Here is a 19,170-nt window from a genome sequence, read left to right as displayed (position 1 = left end):
TTTATTCAGTTAGTTTTAATTTGACATTGACTCTAATGACTATTAAATACACAAAACATATATATATATACATATATATATATATTCTCATAAGTGTTCATTTTAAAATACTTAGTAAAATATACTCGAGAATTGAATGTATTGCTATAGATATGATATGGGAAAATATTTATTATTCGTCTGAGTTTTGTAAACGCAAAAGTCAAAAAAATTGAATAGCAATAAATATGTTTTTTTTTATAGAAGTTGTAAAACTGTTTCGTTTTTGCCGATAAGCTTTTGCATTTATGCCAAAAATGAATACGTTTGCTGGAGGTAGCATAACAATTTGTGTCGAATATCGAAATATCGTTCATCCCAAATGTCATCAGCTGTTCACAGCTGTGGAGTATTTCTATGTGCATATATTGAAGCGTATGTAAGAAAGTAAACAAGGGACGTTGATCTGAAAAAAGATTTTAATATATTTGTGAATTTTAAAGCAGCGAATGCAAATATTTATTTTATTGGTACGATACATTTTCATTAAGAAATTCATATTTTTACGATTATTATTAAGGCTAAGAAGCCATTTGTAAACATCAGGTGTCAAAAAATTGTAAAACAGGTTTTTTATATTTAATTATAAGTATTTGAGTGTCTACACATATGTGTATATTAATATATTATATATTTTTATGTGTGCGTAGTTAAACATTTTGAATGTATATATATATATACAAATATATAAAATATAACACACGCAGCTGCATGCCAATAATTTTATGTCATACCCTGATCGTCTTCTTTTTTGTTGTTGTTTTTGACAGTTGAAAATACAAGCTACAGTAATTTTCTAAAGTTAACTATAAGTTGTACTTTTAAACGTAGTTCGCCTAATTAAGGTAATTATTGTAATTATTTATTGCAAAGCACAACGAAATTGATGCTCTGGATGCTGGAATGATGTAGATGATCATTTCATTTCTTATTGTTTGTACACTTTGTGTTTCTTCTATACAATAATTATTTTTATTTTAATTATATATAATCTTTTTTTTTTTGTAATTTTTGAATTGTGTTAGGATGAAATATCCCACATGTACTTATACATATTAATTAGTAATGATTATAAATTGACTAAGGTGATTTCAAACACTAAGATCAAGAATAATCTTTGGCTTGTTTATTAGTCCTAATTCGGTGGACAGAAAGAGATAGAATGCTGTTCATGCTATACTTGAAGCTTTCTGAAAAGCAAAATCATTAAAGTGCCGAATATCCATGTACAACAATGGCCCCGGTCATTTCTGAGTATAGCAACAAATTCAGTCGATATGTGAGTTCTCCTGAAAATCGAAGATGAGCATGCCTGACACCACTCTTTAGGGATTTTTTACAGAGTATAAAAATCAGCTGCAGCCAAGTGGATAGTTTTGCCATCGAAATGCTTATCATCGTCGGCCAACTATTAATTCTGCGCTGATGTCAGCGCACATTCAAGCACTTAGCTGGTTTCTCTCAGCTTACCATGTCAATAAAGAATCGTTTCTACAGCGCTAGGACTTTGTTTATAGTCACTTCTTATATACTTTTGACGCCTATGCTGCTGACAGCTGGTTTGATTGCATTTAATAAAGTTGTTTTACTGGTTTTCCACCTGCTGTCTTCTTCGAAAAGGGCCGAAGACCAGTACTATTGCCATTGACAGATTTCTTTTGCATAATTTTATTCATATTTGATCTGTACGCAGAAGTTTCTTTAGTAATTGGTAACGTGCGACTGTAACATTTGATATAAATTTAAGTATTTAATATGTTTCAACAGTATTATTTCTTTTTAAGTTTATTAATTCAACATGGCTACGGATGGAGAAATTGACAAGGATTGCCTAGTTCGAGTGGCAGTTCGGTAAGCTAAACTTTATTTATATATTGAAATCCTGACGAAACTAGACAAATAAGAGTATAAGAGATTGTTTTCAAATTTCACAGAATTCGTCCACAAAATTCAAGAGAGATCATTGACATGTGTCGAATATGTACCACAGTAACACCTGGTGAGCAGCAAATAGTTCTAGGATCTGATAAGGCGTTTACTTTTGATTATGTTTATAATGTGGACTCTAATCAGGTAAATTACCAGCACCATATAGAAATATATGTATATATATATGCTTCATACATACATTTTACCAATTCCTAGAGTGATATATATGATGAATGCGTTAAGCGCTTGGTTGAAGGAACTTTACATGGATATAATGCTACAGTCCTTGCGTACGGCCAAACCGGCTCTGGCAAGACTTATACAATGGGAACTGGATTTGATCACACTTCTGGGGACTATCAATTGGGGATAATACCCCGCGCGATACGACATATATTCGCTGGAATCGAAAAGTTGCAGCATCCAGAAGACAGCGATACCTCCGCCACAAATTCGCAGTTCAGCGTGGCTGTTCAGTTTATAGAATTGTATAACGAAGACATTATTGATTTACTGGATCCTTTTAACAAGAATTCCACTTTCAAAATACATGAAAGTGCAAATGGGCAAATAACTGTGGCTGGTGCTACTATTAAGCCAATCAACGAGCCCCAAGATGCTTTAAAGTGAGTTGTCGTTTAGTTTTATCAAGTTATTTTATTAGATATACTTTTAAAATCATTGCAAATCCTAGAGCGTCATTGGATTAATATTCAAATATCTCATTTAATAAAAGTTTGTAATTTTAAGCTAAGCCCGGCTTGGTTAAGTAATCTGCGAAGCTACAGGTGAGCATTTCTGGTATATAGGTCTTTTATTCAAGAGAGAACTGTATAGTTTTCCCAATTGCTACTGGAGACAAATTTCTTGTACTTTTCTGAGAATATTATTTAGTAATCGCAATATTATTAATTTTCATTTTCAATGCATTTAGCTTCGTTGCGTATTCATTTTAACCTTATACATATGTACATATTTTTATCGCTAAATATGAAATATATGTACATATATGAATTTATAAGTAATTCATTATTATACTTTATTTCAGATTGCTACAGCAAGGCGCTTTAGCGCGAACGACAGCTTCAACTAAAATGAATGATCTATCATCACGATCGCATGCAGTGTTTACGTTATTTGTACGCAGACAACATGTGATCGAGCCGAAAATTGATTTTAGCGATAGCGACTTTGAGACTTTGACGTCTAAATTCCATTTTGTTGATTTGGCTGGCTCGGAGCGTTTGAAACGAACCTTGGCGACGGGAGATCGTGCTCGCGAGGGTATATCAATTAATTGTGGACTTCTAGCACTGGGCAATTGCATTTCAGCGTTGGGCGATAAATCGAAGAAAGTCTCACATGTACCATATCGAGACTCGAAGCTAACGCGTCTTCTTCAAGATTCTCTAGGTGGTAATAGTCAAACCTTAATGATTGCTTGCATCTCACCAAGTGATCGTGACTTTATGGAAACATTGAATACACTAAAGTATGCAAATAGAGCTCGCAATATCAAAAACAAAGTTCAGATCAATCAGGATCAAAGCTCTCGAACTATATCGTTACTCCGAAGAGAAGTCGCTGCCTTGCAATTGGAGCTTTTGGAGTATAAGCAGGTATAATGAAAATATAATAATAATTTTTAAACAGATCGAAATGACATCTATGAATACTCTTTTTTCTACATATCTTACAGGGCAAACGTGTATTGGATTCGCAAGGAAATACCTTAATATCAGATACATATTATGAAAATTCCATGCTGTTGGACGATAATAAACGTTTACAACAGCGTATAAAATCAATGCAGGAGACCATCAATATATTAATTGATCGCAATGCTAAGCTCAAACTGGAGAAGCAAATGCATGAATGGTCAAAAGATCCTAGTTCCGATATGTCAGTCACAAACTTGGTTGAAAACTATTTGATCGAGATCGAAAAATTGCGGGCCAAACTTGTAGAATCGGAAGAGATGTGTCAACAATTAAAGAAACATAATTCCTCAGGAACTTCACCGCGAGTTAACAAAACGATATATGACGGTTAGAAAGGAGATATGCAGTGGAAATTTCAATATTTAATATACAATATTTTCGCAGATCCCAACGTTATCATCGACATAGCTAAGAGAGGCTTAGAGAAGGAAAGAGAATTGCTAATGTCGCGATCATTACCTGGAATAACAATCGAAGGCTCTCAAATGGCTGAGCTGGAGTCTTCAGATAGTGAAAGTGATTCGAATGGTAAAAATTAATAATATTACTATAAACAAATATTATTTTAATCTATAATCGACTTTCGCAGAGAAAGAAATGGAAGAAAATTTAAATGAAATCAATTCAGATATTGAAATAAAAACAAAACTGATTGAGCAGCTGGAATTGTCTCAAGAGCGGATGCAAGTTATGCGGCAACACTATGAAGAAAAACTTAATGTCCTAACATCTAAAATATTTAGCACGCAAAAGGAAAGAGATGAGGTGTTGGCGAATATGGGTAAGTATTTGGTTTTGTTTCTTAGTTTCTCTGAAGTGTTGCAAACAATATCATAAATTCATTTAAAATGAGTAGAAAAAAAATCGACATTGATTTATGTTGTCTTATTATTTTACTCAAACGTGGTATACTTTATTTTATTAGCATCGTCTTTGGTTAGTCAACCGAAAGATAATGTAAAAGCCGTTAAAATGGAGTATGAACGTAAGCTAAATGATATGAATCGTGAACTGAAAAAACTGCAGCAGACACAAAAGGAACATATTCGACAGCAAAAGGAAATAAAAACACAAGAAATAAAGCTGCAAAATTTGCGAATGGAACTCAATGATCTAAAATGTAGTAAAGTAAGTAAACTTAAATTATTTTATGGTTGTTTAGATTATCTATATCATCTATACGAATGGCTATATATCTCTACTCCATCTTTTAATCTATTTTCTAAAATTATTAAATTTAATTGCTTTAGGTAAGGTTGATGAAAAAAATATCAGAACAAACAAGCCGACACCGAGAGGAGAACACAAGGAAGACGCAAGAAATTGCGCAATTACGTAAAGAACAGAGGCGACAGAAAAATGCAGTTATGACCTTGCAGGCCAAAATGAATGCAAAGGAACAAATTTTGAAACGGAAAACAGAGGAGGTATCCGCACTTCGCCGAAGCCAACGCAGTGGGAATGTACATCAAAGAGCGAACAGACAAACAGCGTCAAAAATCGAACAGGCACGAGCATTACACCACCGCTGGGAAACCTTGTCGCGTAGCGTAGTTCATTCTGCCAGAAACAAGCAGTTAATAAGTCAATTGGAAACGGAGCTGGAACGCCTTGTGAATGAGAGGGAGCAGCTTTGCCGAGAGCTTAAAGCAATCCAAGATCCCCAACATATTGACAAGGCATCCGAGTACTCAAACGAAGAAGATAATTTAAAAACAAACATTGGCTATATACAAGAGAATATAGAGCATATACAAAAGGCTATCATGGAATTCGAAGATGTTAAGGATCCTGCAAACAGTGATTCAAATAAAATTCAACATATTTTAGACACAATAAGTTCAATTGAAGAGGCAAAATACTTACTGCAAAAGTTGTCTGACAATGCAATATTCATAACGTGCAATTCTTCAATGATCGAAAGCCGTTTGCAAGAGCATGAGGCGTTGCTTAAAGAGGCCCAGCATGAAAGTAGCATCCAGCAACAATTGCTGCAATATTTTTTGTCGAACAACACAAATGTGCAAATTTCGGATCTGTTTGAATCGATGAATATGGATGACAAGCTGCAGTTGAGCAATTTAAATCGAAGCTGTTCGCAACATTCTTTAATCAGCAACGGAACATACGACATTCCCCGCACTGCATCCCAAGACAGTCCTGTTTTTACGATAGAACATATACCCAAAAGTAGATGTTCGCCACCCAACACATCCATGGAAACGTAAGATATCTTTTTAAATTCTTTTCAAGTGCTTTAAAATTATTTTGACGAAAACATTTAAAGTGTTATTGTAGTTATCTGAATTTATATAGGAAAGGATTTTCCGAGTCTAGATCTCATATATATATTATAGGTATAATCACTTGTTATTAACAGGGATCGTTGATAACATGTTATCTGCGAAGATGTCAGAAATGGTTAAGTCTGTTTGCAGATTGATCCAGTTTATTTCAATAAATCGATCGAACCTGAAAATCGAAAATAGAGTTAATTGTACTCGTAGCTTGACCCTGGATCAAAACTTTTAACTTTTTTAAAAATAATTTGTTTAAAAAACAAACTTTATAAACTTTTTTTCATGATAAAAGAACAAATGAAGTCCATACGGTTCAATTAAATCAAAATGAAGTTTACTCAACAATCAACCAATCATTCGAAACAGTATGCGAGTTATCGGATTATTAAAGAACAATTGAGAAATGTTAGTAATCAAGAAACCCCTATTATTTTGTATTTATTTTTAACTATTAGCTCTTCCGACAAAAGTCCGAAAGTACGTAGGCGAACAGCTATGCGTGATGATCTTCTTTTTGGGGAAAAAGGATTATCGAATCAAGTAAGTAACAAAATTCACAAATTTAAAAATCACTTTCATTGACTTTATAAACTATTCACACAGTCACTTAGGCCACATCATTATGCGAAACGAACCATAAGTCTTCCAAGTGCATCGGAGTCTTCGTAGTAAGTTCGTATACACAAAAAATAGCATATATTTAATTAACTATTTATGTTTTTATCTATGAATGTAAAAAAGGTTTAATTTATGAAATAAAATAAAATATTGTTACTGTTGTCGATTTTCATTCCAAGTTGAGTAACCCAAATGACGAGTTTATGCATTTTCTACAGTGCGCTGGATCTTGAGGTTTGGGGTTTACAAATCCGCGACTAAAATCTCCAATGGGTGATCTTCGAATCAAAATCGAAGAAAAAAACAATTGTTTGTTGGAAAATCTTAGATATTTACAAACTTTATTTTACGAAATAACAATAGTATATTACTTATATAAACTTAGCAGTAAATTTTACGTTGTTAAATCAATGGAAACAATTCTAGCAGATGTGTTAAAGGATTGCAAACCTGCCATATTTTCAAAAGCAATGGTATCTGATTGATTTATTTCCGTCTTTTCTGAACTGGCACGCCACTCAGAAACAGTCACTAACCTCTTTGATAAATTACAATTTTCCTGATTGTGGGAGTGTGATAATGCGTTCGAGGGAACTAACGATTTTGCTGAACTATTGGCTCTTGGCTCAAGACTGAATGTGTTAAGCTCCGAGTTAGTCTTGTAATTGGAAAAAATATAAACCGATTGCTTAAGGGGTTTCAGCGAGTTGTCATCTGTTGTTTGTAAGTATTCGGGTAGAGGATTCCATTCAGTTTCCGTTGAATGATTCTTTTGGATGACAGCGATTTCTTTGTTATTTGTTAAGGACATTAACGCAAGCTTATTTGCTTTTGCTTTATTTGAAGAGGAAATTGACTGATCATCTTCATCTGACGAACACAAATCAATTGTGTCGACGATCACCTCGCTGGATGGTGAAATCCTCCATTGGGAATTAAGTGAAGTATCGCGTGTTAATCTAATATTTAGCTTAGTATTATTTATAGGAAATTGCTCTCCGCTATTATCAGTCAGTTTTTTTAATCTGACCGAAATTGGACGGCATTTTTTAATCAATGGTGAATTTAAAAACAAAAAGTTTTGAGTAAGGTCCCTACGTTGTATAAACTGTCTTCGCGGGAAAGTATAGATGTGTGAACTAAAATATTGCAGTTTCTTAAACGTTACATGTATGTTATTTGTACAACTCTTTTTCTCAAAGATTTTATGATTACTATTTGATTTAACTAATAAGGGTGTATAACAAAAGCGATCTAAGCGTTCCTGTCTTTCAAATACATATTCCATTGATATTGTCTGCTTTATTGACGACAACAATTTCTGTCCAGCGGGAGATGATATTGGTATAAATGAACATCTGTTAAGCGACGGGACTGCTCGATTCCTTCGCGATGATATGCGTCTTTTTCTGCTCGAAGTCATTGTAACCAATTCTTCGTTATTTGTGTTAGTTCTTTGTATTTTCTTAGAGTAATTGCAACTGGCCGTCTTAGACTGAAGACAAAAATTGAGAAGGAAAGCGTTTCGCAGCTCTGCGTTTTCATTTTTAACTTCAATTTTATTTTCCGGCTCGGGCGAATCGCATAAAATTACATCATCCTCCATAATACACATTTTTTCATGTTCCTGCATAAAGAAAAAGGTTAAACTATGAAGTGATCAACATGGATATAGTTTCCACTTACCAAGATTGCTTCCTTGGAATATAATTCAGCATCACAGTTGTCACACAGATAAATGTCGAACGGCGGCGGCTCAACCATCATATAGTTTGAGTCTTCTCCTTGCAGGTCGGTCTTGTTTTTGTGTAGTAACAAACATTTTCTATTTTTTTGCTGTCGATCATAAGACTAAAATTAAATAAATTGGAAGAATAAGTAAATTGGAAGAAAAAGCACTAATATATACTGTTAAATATATTGCCGAGTGGTTTTGATGTCGCTTTGGATGCAGGCTCTAATCGCAAGCACTATCGACTAAAGCACTCGTTTTCAAATCAATTAACTATAGCTTACCATATTTTCATTGCGAAATGTAACCAGTAATTTATTATTTCGTCTGTCGTATAGCGATGTAGTGGAATTGTAGTTGTTGATAAACCTCAAGCTTGCGTGCTCATAAGCAGCTAAGTCGTTACAAAACCGTAACAGAAATAGACTTTTATGAAATTTGTAACATATTACTACAATCTCCTTCATCTTTTTTATCCAGCTCTGAAATAAACAAAAACTGTTACAGCATAAATTTAGCACAAGGAATAATGTGGAACTTACTCCAACGAAGTTTTTTGGCTTCTTTAACGGAATGCCAAAGGATGCATTTTCCGGCCACCACTCGGGCTCGCTGCAGTCTATTTTTTTTGGTAGGTTTATATGTCCCAAAGAGCATTGCACCATGAATGGTATAAAATTCTCTAGTTGAGATTCAGTTATTTTCTCTAAAGATGTCGGATATCCATTTGCGAACAGCAGCGGAAGATTCGATATCATGTTTTGCTGCGACTTATCGGATTCGTCCATTGTGACTAAAATAAAATTGAAATAGCAATCAGAAATTGAAGGAACCAATCATCGGTATTTCAATTTAATAAATTTAAAATTGGATATGGGCATTTCTCCCGAAAGGTCAACCGCAGCCAAAACATTCAAAGTCAATGAAATCATGTTCCGCGAACATATTTTGTATAACTAAACAAAAGTTCTGTTTTGAGCATTTCTATTGCACATTTTTTTCTTATTATTGAGACACTATGCAATGCAATATGATACTTCGAATTTTCTCTATTTCATTACAATTAAGTATATATATTCTTGATTAGGACGACGAGCTGAGTAGATATAGCCCTGTCCGTCCGTCCGTATGAGCAAAAGAATCTCAGAAGATATAAAAGCTAGAGGGCTGAAATTTGGCATGCATACTCGTGTATACCATAGGTAGTACAAGTTTATCATATTTTTTCGATAACTCATCCAATAACGTTGTTATCGAGAATAATCGAAAAATCGGCTTTGTTTTTTCAGCCTAATTTGAACATTTTTAGACCTATAGACTTCAAATTTGGGTTGTATATAAAGTTAATGGATACAAATTTTGTAATTTACAGATTTTAGATACCACGCCCCCTTCGCCCCCAAATTGTAAAAAACGCATTTCAAGTACTAGAGACTTGTGCTTTGGAATGTACACACATACTGACCATATGATTACGTTTTGAAAGTTTCATTAAGACGTATGTCTACAAAAGAAATAATTCAAAAAATAAATTCTCATAATATTGCCCACACTGCAGCACAGCTCAAGCGCAGTCGCTGCTAACTGCGCAGTCAGCAGAGCGTGTGATATACGTGCGTGTGGATGCGTGTGTATGCATGTGTGCATAAAAGAAGTGCAGAATGAGTAGAATATCAGTTTGGAAGGTTCCGGGTATTTCCCAGTCGAGCAGTTTCATCTGGAGCCTTCTTACTTGTTTCATTTTACAATTACTAAAAAATTAAAAAAAAAGTATGGTGGAAAAAAATGTCTCATTCGACACGTCACCTTCGACCCTGATTAAAAATAAAAATAAAAAACTACTCCATATTTTTGAATCAAATAAAAAACATTGTAAAGATGTGCCAATTTCTAATACATTAGAATCCAACCGGTTATGTCGACGAAAATTGTCTTGGTTGGTCCCATATAAACTTATATGAAAGAGTCTCCGCTTAGTACGTCTCCGCTTTTAACGACAATTCGCTTATGCCGACGATTTTTTTCATATTTTTGAGTCAATCACCGGTTATTACGACGTGATAACAAAAAATCCCGAAATAATGACAACAAATTTCAGCATACAAAGACTCTGTTAGAAATGTATACATGTATGTATTGATCAGTGATCAGTACCCTTGCTTGTGTGCGTAGCAACGCCACAAATGCTGCTAAGACATAGAGCGGGAGAGAGACAAAGTGCATGCCGACGTCACAAAAATGTTTCTAAACCATGTTATTAAAATAAGTTTATAAAAATGGTTATTTTGATTAGAAATTTAAATTGTTTTATAGTAAAAGCTATGGCAACCGTAAAAAAAAAAAAAAATGAAAAAAGTATTTTTTACTCTTTCTGGTTAGAGCGTCCTCCGGGTATAGCGACGTAAAATCGACGGTCCCTTGAGTGTCGCTATAACCGGATTCTACTGTAATTTAAAATTATTCGTAATAAATTGTCACTTAAGGTTTCGCTAAAATCTCAGGTTGAACTGTTCATTTAAAAAGCGACTTACGTTTTTTGTAGCTAAATTTGTATACTAAATAATCCGTAGCTTGTTTATTAAGTTAATTAAATGTCCATCAAAATCAGAAGAGAATATTCTGGTTTTCTTTGAATATTTCATTCTGATTTGGATGGAACTTTAAATATCTAAATAGATAAGGAAAATTATTAATAGGAAATTCATAGTCATTGGACTATTATTTCTTGGTTAGTACGTTAGAGGAGGAATATAAAAGTAAAAAGAAGTATGAAGGCTATAGTCAAGACTGCTCGACTAGGAGATACCCTGAACTCTCCAAGCTGATATTTTAATTATTCTGCACTTCTTTTATGCACACATACATACACATGCATCCACACTTACGAATAAGCACGCGCTCTGCTAACTGCGTAGTAAGCAACTGCGGTTGGGCTGCGCTGCAGTGTGCGCAATATTTTGAGAATTTACTTCTCTTGTAGTAGGACTATCTCCATGAAACTTTCAGAACGTGATCATAATGTTCAAATGTTTATATATTCCGAAGCATATGTACTAGAACTTGAAATACGTATTTTATTTTTTTCAATTTAGGGTCGAAGGGAGCGTGGTATACAAAATCTTCGTATTCATCATATGTATATACATAATTTATCTGAAGTCTCCAGGTCTAATAGTATTGGAATAACGCTGAAAAAACGAAATAAATTATCGATTTTTCTCGATAAAAAAAGAAATCGGATGAGCTATCCAAAAAATATGATTAACTTGTGCTGCGCATGGTATACACGAGTATAGATGCAAAATTATATTTTTTTTAGCACGTATAGCGTCTGAGATCTAGGCGTTCATACGGACGGACAGCGCTGTATCGACTCAGCTAGTCTTCCTGATTAAGAATATATATTCTTTATGAGGTCTGTTACATGCTTTTCACAAAACCATTATACCCTTTTCATGGGTTCAGGGCATAAAACTGTGGGAACGGTTTAGCTGTCGTCAAAGCAGCCTCAAGATCGATTAAAAAGTAATAGATTCCACCATTTCCACAACAAAACACATCACCGGACCTTTCTAAACTTACGTGCCGATAGTCGATAACCGATAACAAACCATAAACGCTTGACACAATGACGACACTATATTAAAGATAAACGGTGAAAGAAACTACCCCGAATTACGAAAGAAGACAGATTCTCTTCTGCAAATTGCAAATATCGATATTGTCTTTCTTGACGCTTAGAATTAATGATTTTTGCTGAAATCTTTAACCCCGAAGAAACCGAGACTGTCGTCAAAAGATTAGTAGGGATAGAGGGTATATCAATTTGGATAAGACTTTCTAAAAATTATCGCCTATATTCGTGGTACACATCTCTTTCGGATCGCCTTATACAAGAGCAAAGAGCGAAAACGTCAGATGGTGTATGGCGCAAGTGCAAAGTTGTAAGGGCAAGGCACAAAATATAAAAAAGAAGGAAGATTTAGGTATCGCTCCAAAGGCAACTAATTTTTGAGCTGAACAAAGCACCGCACGACAAAATTATCTTTCACGATTTTTCGCCCATCGACAGGGCAAATTTTCATGCTAGAACACAGCGCACCGAAAAGTATTCGTGCGCACATTAAATGGAATGAACTCATGAGCACTATATAAGAACACTTAAGCCACATGTACATATATACATTTTATAGATACAATAATCATATGTTATTTGCACAAAAGTTATTTACACTTCATACAACCATTTGTTGTAATTCTTTACAAATAGAAAAATTGCTATACATGAGTAATATTTACATGTTCGATTTTTATTGGCTTTCTTGTAATAGTAATAACAAATTTTAATTGATGTGCGTGTAGCTTAGCATTTAGTTTAATTTTACAAACCAAGCGTCAAATGGACAAGTTTATTAATTATAAAAAAAAAAAAGTATCGTAGCTGCGAATTACAAATACAATCGACTGTAGTTAAGGTTTACATTTGAGGACTCACAAAGAAATTACAATTCAGACAACATCGATAAAAGTTACTTTTCACTTTGTGCGTGTACGATACTACAATGAGCGGCGTAACGATTGAAACGATGAAATGGAACGAAATTCAATAAACAGCGCGTTTGACTGCGAAACTTCGCATAAGCAGATGCATTTTGTATCAAACTAGGAATAGATGAATAAATACGGAATTATTTAAATTATTGAATGCTTCAAGACAATTTTTAATATTGATAGACAATAAATATGACGTCAAAATGGATTATTATAATTTTATTATATCATTAATGAAAAATATTAAATTATAAAGGTATAAGAAAACATCATGAAAAAAGAAACAAGCAATAAATTTATGAAAATCGCATTGCGTGGTTAATGTTACAGCAACGACCAAGCAAAATAATTAATCATTATATGCAGTAAAACATTGAACAGGCGTTGTTCGACCATTGAAAACAAGACAAAAATGTATCGATAACTGTTGACTCACATATATTTGCCTGTCTGCATAAGAGTGCGAGTTTGGTATATCCATGTAGTTTTGGGAGGCTATTGATTCTCTGCTGTCAATAGATCACTTTTTCATTTTGAATTCCACAGCATCCTTAATGTCTGTCTGAGAAGAATTAAGCTTGTACACTATCATAACATAGTTATTTTTTCGACTAGACGAACGAATATGGCGAATAGCGTCAATTCTTTGGAAATCGTCGTCTGCTAGGCCTGCATAGTAGTCGTACACAGTTTAAACAGTTTAACTCATATTCATAAACACATTCCGATAAAAATCGATAAGAAGTCAAAGATAAGGTCTTGAAGCGTGGCTTGTATGCCGCAAAAGCTACGTTCTGTCAATAAAAACAAAGGATTTGATTACCGATTTTGGGTATAGTCCCTCTTTTATTATTTTCAAATTAGTTAAGCTTGTACTTCATAGTTTGACAAGCATATACACGCGAACATGTGATAATAATAACATGTTTCATGTATACTCTAAACGCATTGGTTTGTACACATACATATGTATGTACATATATATATGTAAGAGGCAGAAAGAGACATGACAGCTCCCATAATGAATATACATATGTAGGTACATTCTCAATCAAGGCGACGAGCTGAGTCTAAAAGTGGTAAAGCGTTGGTCTCAGAAATTCGACTGGCTAGGCAAAAATATTTTTAGGGTTTCTATATAGTTTTAATTTAGTTTTATTTCGGACACCGACCCCAAATCCATCCTCTTCTATGAAAACTTTTGCCTGCGTATGAATATGTGAAGACATGCATACATGCTGTGTATGCATTAAAGAAGCGTAGAATGATTGCAATATTAGCTCTTCGAAGAGCTCAGGGTATCTCGAAATTGATCAGTGCCAACTAGAGCTTTCTGACTTGTTATATTTTGGCATTTATTGTCGACTATATATTCATATTTTAAATTTGATACCTTCTGGAGCCAATAGCATGTAGCAGAATTCTTAGTTATAACATGCCATATACTATTGACACACACATAGTTGACGTTCCCAAACAACCTATCTCTCAATCACAAAGACGAAAAACATACAAACACTATTTGTATACGAAAACGAGTATAAAAACTACCTGTAGATAGATCTTAGGCTATTAAAATTTTTTATAGCTTTATATGTGATTAAATTGCAATTTTGTCAGAAGAATATTTGTACGTATTTATAATTTGTAGATAAGGTATGGGACGGAAATTCGTTATCTCTAAATATTACAATGCGGTACAAGGAGCTTTTGAGCTTAATAAAGTGTCAAACATTGATCTCTAAATTCGAAATTTTGATGATTGCAATGTTCATTTTGAAAGAGTTTTTATTTATAGGGATACGAATACTATTAAAATTATTCGATAGTTTTAATTTTTCTGATATTTAAGAGTAACTTATTTAATCAAAGTTAGGTAAGCTTAAAATAATAAAAGAAAATTTGTAAAAGAAATTAGATTAGTTAATCAATTTTAGAATTTAAACTTTAATAGATTTTTGTTAGTTTGCTTTAGTTATTATTTATATTTTGTTTCTCAATCTTTTATAATATGTGGGATTTCGAAAATATTTACTCTGAATGAATATGTAAACATTCTTTTGCGTATATTCGTTAGACAATGCGCATGCCCGAAGTCAAGATATAATGTAAACTGGCTTCAGGACTACATACATTTCGTCTTGAGTGTCAAAACCAAAAACTTAAATGTTTAAATAAATATATTTAGAATAAATCATAAAATGATTAAGCTGCGAAGTCTTCGAAATCTACTCTATATTGTATATATATGTAAGTGGATAAATGAGAAAATTGCGGATAAATGGTGCAGTGAATGAAAAGTTTGTTAATCATATTACATATTTGCTACATAGATTAGATAATAAAGCAACCAACTATAATAATAATCTCTCCAATAGTAAAATCTCATTATTATTTACAATGTTTCTCTAATAGTGTTTTCTAGAATAACATTATGCCAAAGCAAACATTTTGTTCCAAAAATGAATGTGACGGATATGCTGATGCTGGGCGACGAAGAGCATGGTTTCAATTTTAATGAGGAACAATTAGTAAAATATATTGATAGAGGACCCTACTTCGATACGACTGCCACCAAAAACGTAACGTCTCTCGTTGGCAAAACTGGACATTTAAATTGTCGAATAAAAAATCTGGGCAACAAAACGGTTAGTAATAGAGTCAAATAAAATAAATACAATGTGGCTTTGATTGAGTTTTTTAAATTTCAGGTATCTTGGATAAGACACAGAGATTTGCACCTATTAACAGTATCGGAAAGTACATATACATCGGACCAAAGATTTTCGGCAATATATAATAAGCAAACTGGCGACTGGTCATTACAGGTACTTAATAGAATTTTAGAATCAATTCTTTATTTTTAGGTGTTTATTCTATAAAAACTTAAAAACAAAACATTGTTTAAAGTACTTACGAAAAAAAAAAAACAATCTTGGTATATAATTTAAAATTAAAATTAAAAAATTAAATTATTAATTAAAATTTCATAAATTATATCTTTGAGCAAGATATACATACATGAATGTATAATCGATATAAATTATATATAGTACAATAGCGTATACACAAGTTACGCTTTGTGAAATTAATTTGACTAATTTAATTATATTTCCTTTTTAGATCAAATATCCACAAATAAGGGATTCCGGAGTTTACGAGTGCCAAATATCAACAACACCTCCAGTGGGATATACAATGATTTTCTCTGTTGTGGGTATGTTTTACGATCGAAATATAAAAAAATATAAAGCGAAAATGATAGCTTAAAGACCTACTCTTGACGATGCTTCGATATGTTGAGAAATTTATCTATCGCACAGCGCCGTTAGCGTGGTTGGCGGGAATGTGCACACATCTGGCGGGTTTTTCATTGTTTGCCCGGTCCACGCACATGGGCAACGTAGACAGAGTCCCACAATGGAACGTTGCAACCATACTTTCCTTTCGTACCCCGGGAAGAATTGAAAAAATTACATGATCGTTATGAAGTAAAGAGAACTGTACAAAAGTTATACAGCATTTTGCTAGATTTTTATTGCTTCCACGGATGTGGTCATTATTACCCTACTTATAGTATACTTAATCCTTTACAAATGTTTTATTGATGCAGAAAAGCTCCAAATCAAGCGAATCTCGCATCTGCAGTTAGCTACAGCGCTACGCTTTTTAAAATATATACAATATTCATTTCGAATATAATAATTATGTAATATGCTTTGTATACTCAACATCTGTCCAACATTTAATCATCTGATTATTTGGTTTTAAGTAAATTTTCCGCTGGCTATCATAGCTATTATATATACGATTATTATATTTGATTTCAGAACCAATTACAACTATACCAGGAGGACCAGAATTATACATCGATTTGGGATCAACTGTAAATTTAACTTGTATCGTCAAACATCTTCCTGATCCACCCCTAATGGTGCACTGGACTCACAATAATCAAGTTAGTGTGAAGAATATTTGATTATCGTTAAGCTTACTAATTTAGTGACTGTCATCAGATAGTTAAGTGCTCGAAAATATTCCTCAATTTAGCCTAAAAAAATACTTAAGTTGGAAAGTGAAAATAAAACGAAACGAAGGCGTAGACAGTGACGCGTGTTAAAGTAGGAAATCTTTAAAATCCAAATTAAGGAAAATATATATTTTAAAGTTTGGAGCAGTTCGATTTGTGTCAACCCAGCACAATAGCAATAATCTTTTGATAATTAATTGCAATTTCTACGTTTTTTGTTTTTAGGAAATTAATTATGATTCGCCACGTGGAGGAGTGTCAGTTATAACCGAAAAAGGTGACATAACGACATCTTATTTGCTCATACAACGGGCCCAGATTTCGGATTCTGGGAAGTATACTTGTCTGCCATCTAATGCCAACTCGAAATCCGTTTATGTCCACATATTAAATGGTAAATTAAATCTTTCAATATAATGCTCTTTGAATAAAAACTCTATTTTTTACTTTTGTAGGAGATCATCCAGCGGCAGTCCAACGAGCATGCACATTCGTAGGATTAAGCTTAAATACTTTAATATTGTTAATGATAATTGCACATATTTAGGGACGTAATTGAAAAACAACAAAATTATTGATATTTGTAAATATATATAATATATATGTATTCAGAGAACTTATCAAAATATTATTAATAAATTGAAATGAAAAATTTAAATTTGTTACTTGATTTACTAAACAAATGTATGAATTTTTGCCGTGGTAAAAATTGTTATTAAATAATATATTAAGTGAAATAGTAACTAGTTTCGCTTTTTTATAAGCCATGGGTTGGAAGAAGATTATATGTATATGAACTAACAGAAATATTAAGTGAATTCCATTTATTGTATAGAAATCATACAAAATTCTGTAGAATAAGTTTTAAAATATTCCGCAGCACTGAAAAAATGCTAAATTGCGATAGAGAGACTCAAAAATATGTAAATTTGTGTGTGTACTGTGAAGTGCAAAACTTTAAAGTTTTAGATATTCAAAATTTCAGCAGTGGAATAGTTATGCACACATCTATGTATATATGGAAATGCTTATATCAAAACATTCTTATGCGTTGCAACGCTTTGATGCTCTTACTATTTTCTAACTAACTACATGACTTCTCTAGCATATAATCATTGAGTAATGCCTATACTAACATCAATATTGTTGTCATTATTACGAACATCATTTGCAATTTTATTCTGCGCATTGGCGCAAAATAAATAAAATTCTTTTAAATATTCCAGTATACTTCTATTGATTATTATCATTATTATAAAATGATCATTAGATTTCTAATTAGCATTAGCTTATTGGTAGTTAACAAAGGACTAGAGATTAAAGAATACTGATAGAGGATTACTGATAAACAGAATGTTCATTGGCATAACGATCATAACCTTTTTCAGTTATTATTATAATTAATATTTAAAAAAAAAATTTTTTTATAATAGTATTATTTTAACATTATTATTATATATTACAATCCTAATAAATATATACTAATCTCACTACACACTTATTTAAAAACTCACCACACTCGCACACAAAATAAGGAGCACACTGCACTAGTTAACACAATCAGATCAGGGACGAGACTGAAGAAGTCGCACAGCCGCACTGCTTTTATATAAGTGACTCTCTCACTCAAACCAAGAGTCAGCTCTTAAGCCACTCTCTGAGGATTTACACCCGTTCAGTAAAAGAAATGAGTACTTTCGAGAGTTTCAAGCATACTATCCCAGCAAGCATTTGGAAGACTGTTTTAACAGAAATCGTCTTGATGAGTCTTCTTTGAGTCCCCTTGACGATTAAAAAACGACTAATCTCCCGGGCGATCGAAAGAAGACTCATAAATGACCCTTCCATATGCTCAAAGTATAATTACTTTAAAATACAAAAACGAAATGCAAAGCAATCGCCAAATGAGCATGCAGGTGATTAAAATATGATCATTGCTTGGTTTTGCTTTGTTCCTATGCAATCATATTCTGCTCGCTTGGTTGATCGAAAAGCGATTCTTATCTAAGCTTATATCTAAGTTAAACGGTACTTTTTCTTAAGCACAAGCCGAAATGTGCAAATTTTGTCATTCGAGCGTGAAAGTGCAAGTGAAGTGCAAGTGCGAAGTGCATACAAATAAATTATATCAATTATATCAAATACAATTAAAAAGGTGATTATGTCAGTCAAACAATTACGTCGAGTGGCCAAAAGAGAAGCTTATAAACTATTATTTCCTGAAAAGGAAAAGGAAAAGTATGTATTTTT

The 19,170-nt window shown here is 33.1% G+C and overlaps 3 protein-coding genes across 11 annotated transcripts; 2 read left to right on the top strand and 1 right to left on the bottom strand.

Annotated features, from left to right (window-relative positions):
* The first annotated feature begins 331 nt into the window (after positions 1–331).
* On the top strand, positions 332–6,765 carry Klp31E (kinesin-like protein 31E). Of its 5 annotated transcripts, none has more exons than XM_089465631.1 (12): positions 338–509; positions 1,807–1,890; positions 1,974–2,112; positions 2,185–2,594; positions 3,017–3,587; positions 3,668–4,016; positions 4,074–4,217; positions 4,279–4,470; positions 4,615–4,817; positions 4,940–5,913; positions 6,445–6,529; positions 6,593–6,765. In XM_089465631.1, exons 2-12 carry the CDS (start codon positions 1,838–1,840, stop codon positions 6,656–6,658), a joined length of 3,186 nt encoding a protein of 1,061 aa, XP_089321757.1. In that variant the 5' UTR covers positions 338–509; positions 1,807–1,837; the 3' UTR covers positions 6,659–6,765. The 5 variants fall into 5 exon arrangements, with proteins under 5 accessions (XP_089321760.1, XP_089321757.1, XP_017857995.1 ...); XM_018002506.2 differs by having other exon boundaries at positions 339–509; positions 1,824–1,890; XM_089465633.1 differs by lacking the exon at positions 338–509 and adding an exon at positions 866–884 and having other exon boundaries at positions 1,824–1,890.
* A 149-nt stretch (positions 6,766–6,914) lies between these two features.
* ova (ovaries absent) lies at positions 6,915–12,870 on the bottom strand. 3 transcript variants are annotated; one of them, XM_018002514.2, is made up of 5 exons: positions 12,729–12,870; positions 8,882–9,132; positions 8,624–8,821; positions 8,294–8,458; positions 6,915–8,234 (listed from the first exon to the last, which is right to left on the bottom strand). In XM_018002514.2, the coding sequence occupies exons 2-5, from the start codon at positions 9,125–9,127 to the stop codon at positions 7,002–7,004; spliced, it is 1,842 nt and encodes a 613-aa protein (XP_017858003.1). In that variant the 5' UTR covers positions 9,128–9,132; positions 12,729–12,870; the 3' UTR covers positions 6,915–7,001. The 3 variants fall into 3 exon arrangements, with proteins under 3 accessions (XP_017858003.1, XP_089321768.1, XP_017858002.1); XM_089465642.1 differs by having other exon boundaries at positions 12,835–12,859; XM_018002513.2 differs by having other exon boundaries at positions 12,639–12,828.
* Positions 12,871–13,582: 712 nt separating this feature from the next.
* dpr21 (defective proboscis extension response 21) lies at positions 13,583–17,578 on the top strand. Of its 3 annotated transcripts, none has more exons than XM_089465660.1 (7): positions 13,583–13,722; positions 15,306–15,538; positions 15,602–15,718; positions 16,014–16,107; positions 16,721–16,848; positions 17,146–17,314; positions 17,376–17,578. In XM_089465660.1, the coding sequence occupies exons 2-7, from the start codon at positions 15,353–15,355 to the stop codon at positions 17,465–17,467; spliced, it is 786 nt and encodes a 261-aa protein (XP_089321786.1). In that variant the 5' UTR covers positions 13,583–13,722; positions 15,306–15,352; the 3' UTR covers positions 17,468–17,578. The 3 variants fall into 3 exon arrangements, with proteins under 3 accessions (XP_089321786.1, XP_089321785.1, XP_017858010.1); XM_089465659.1 differs by lacking the exon at positions 13,583–13,722 and adding an exon at positions 13,799–13,841; XM_018002521.2 differs by lacking the exon at positions 13,583–13,722 and adding an exon at positions 14,981–15,140.
* The last annotated feature ends 1,592 nt before the right edge of the window (positions 17,579–19,170 follow it).

This window comes from Drosophila arizonae, chromosome 3 (assembly GCF_054131065.1).
Source record: "Drosophila arizonae isolate 15081-1271.41 chromosome 3, UAZ_ARI_1.0, whole genome shotgun sequence".
Classification (NCBI taxonomy): domain Eukaryota; kingdom Metazoa; phylum Arthropoda; class Insecta; order Diptera; family Drosophilidae; genus Drosophila; species Drosophila arizonae.
Note: the sequence above shows the minus strand (reverse complement) of the source record. Positions and strands in the feature narration are given on the sequence as shown.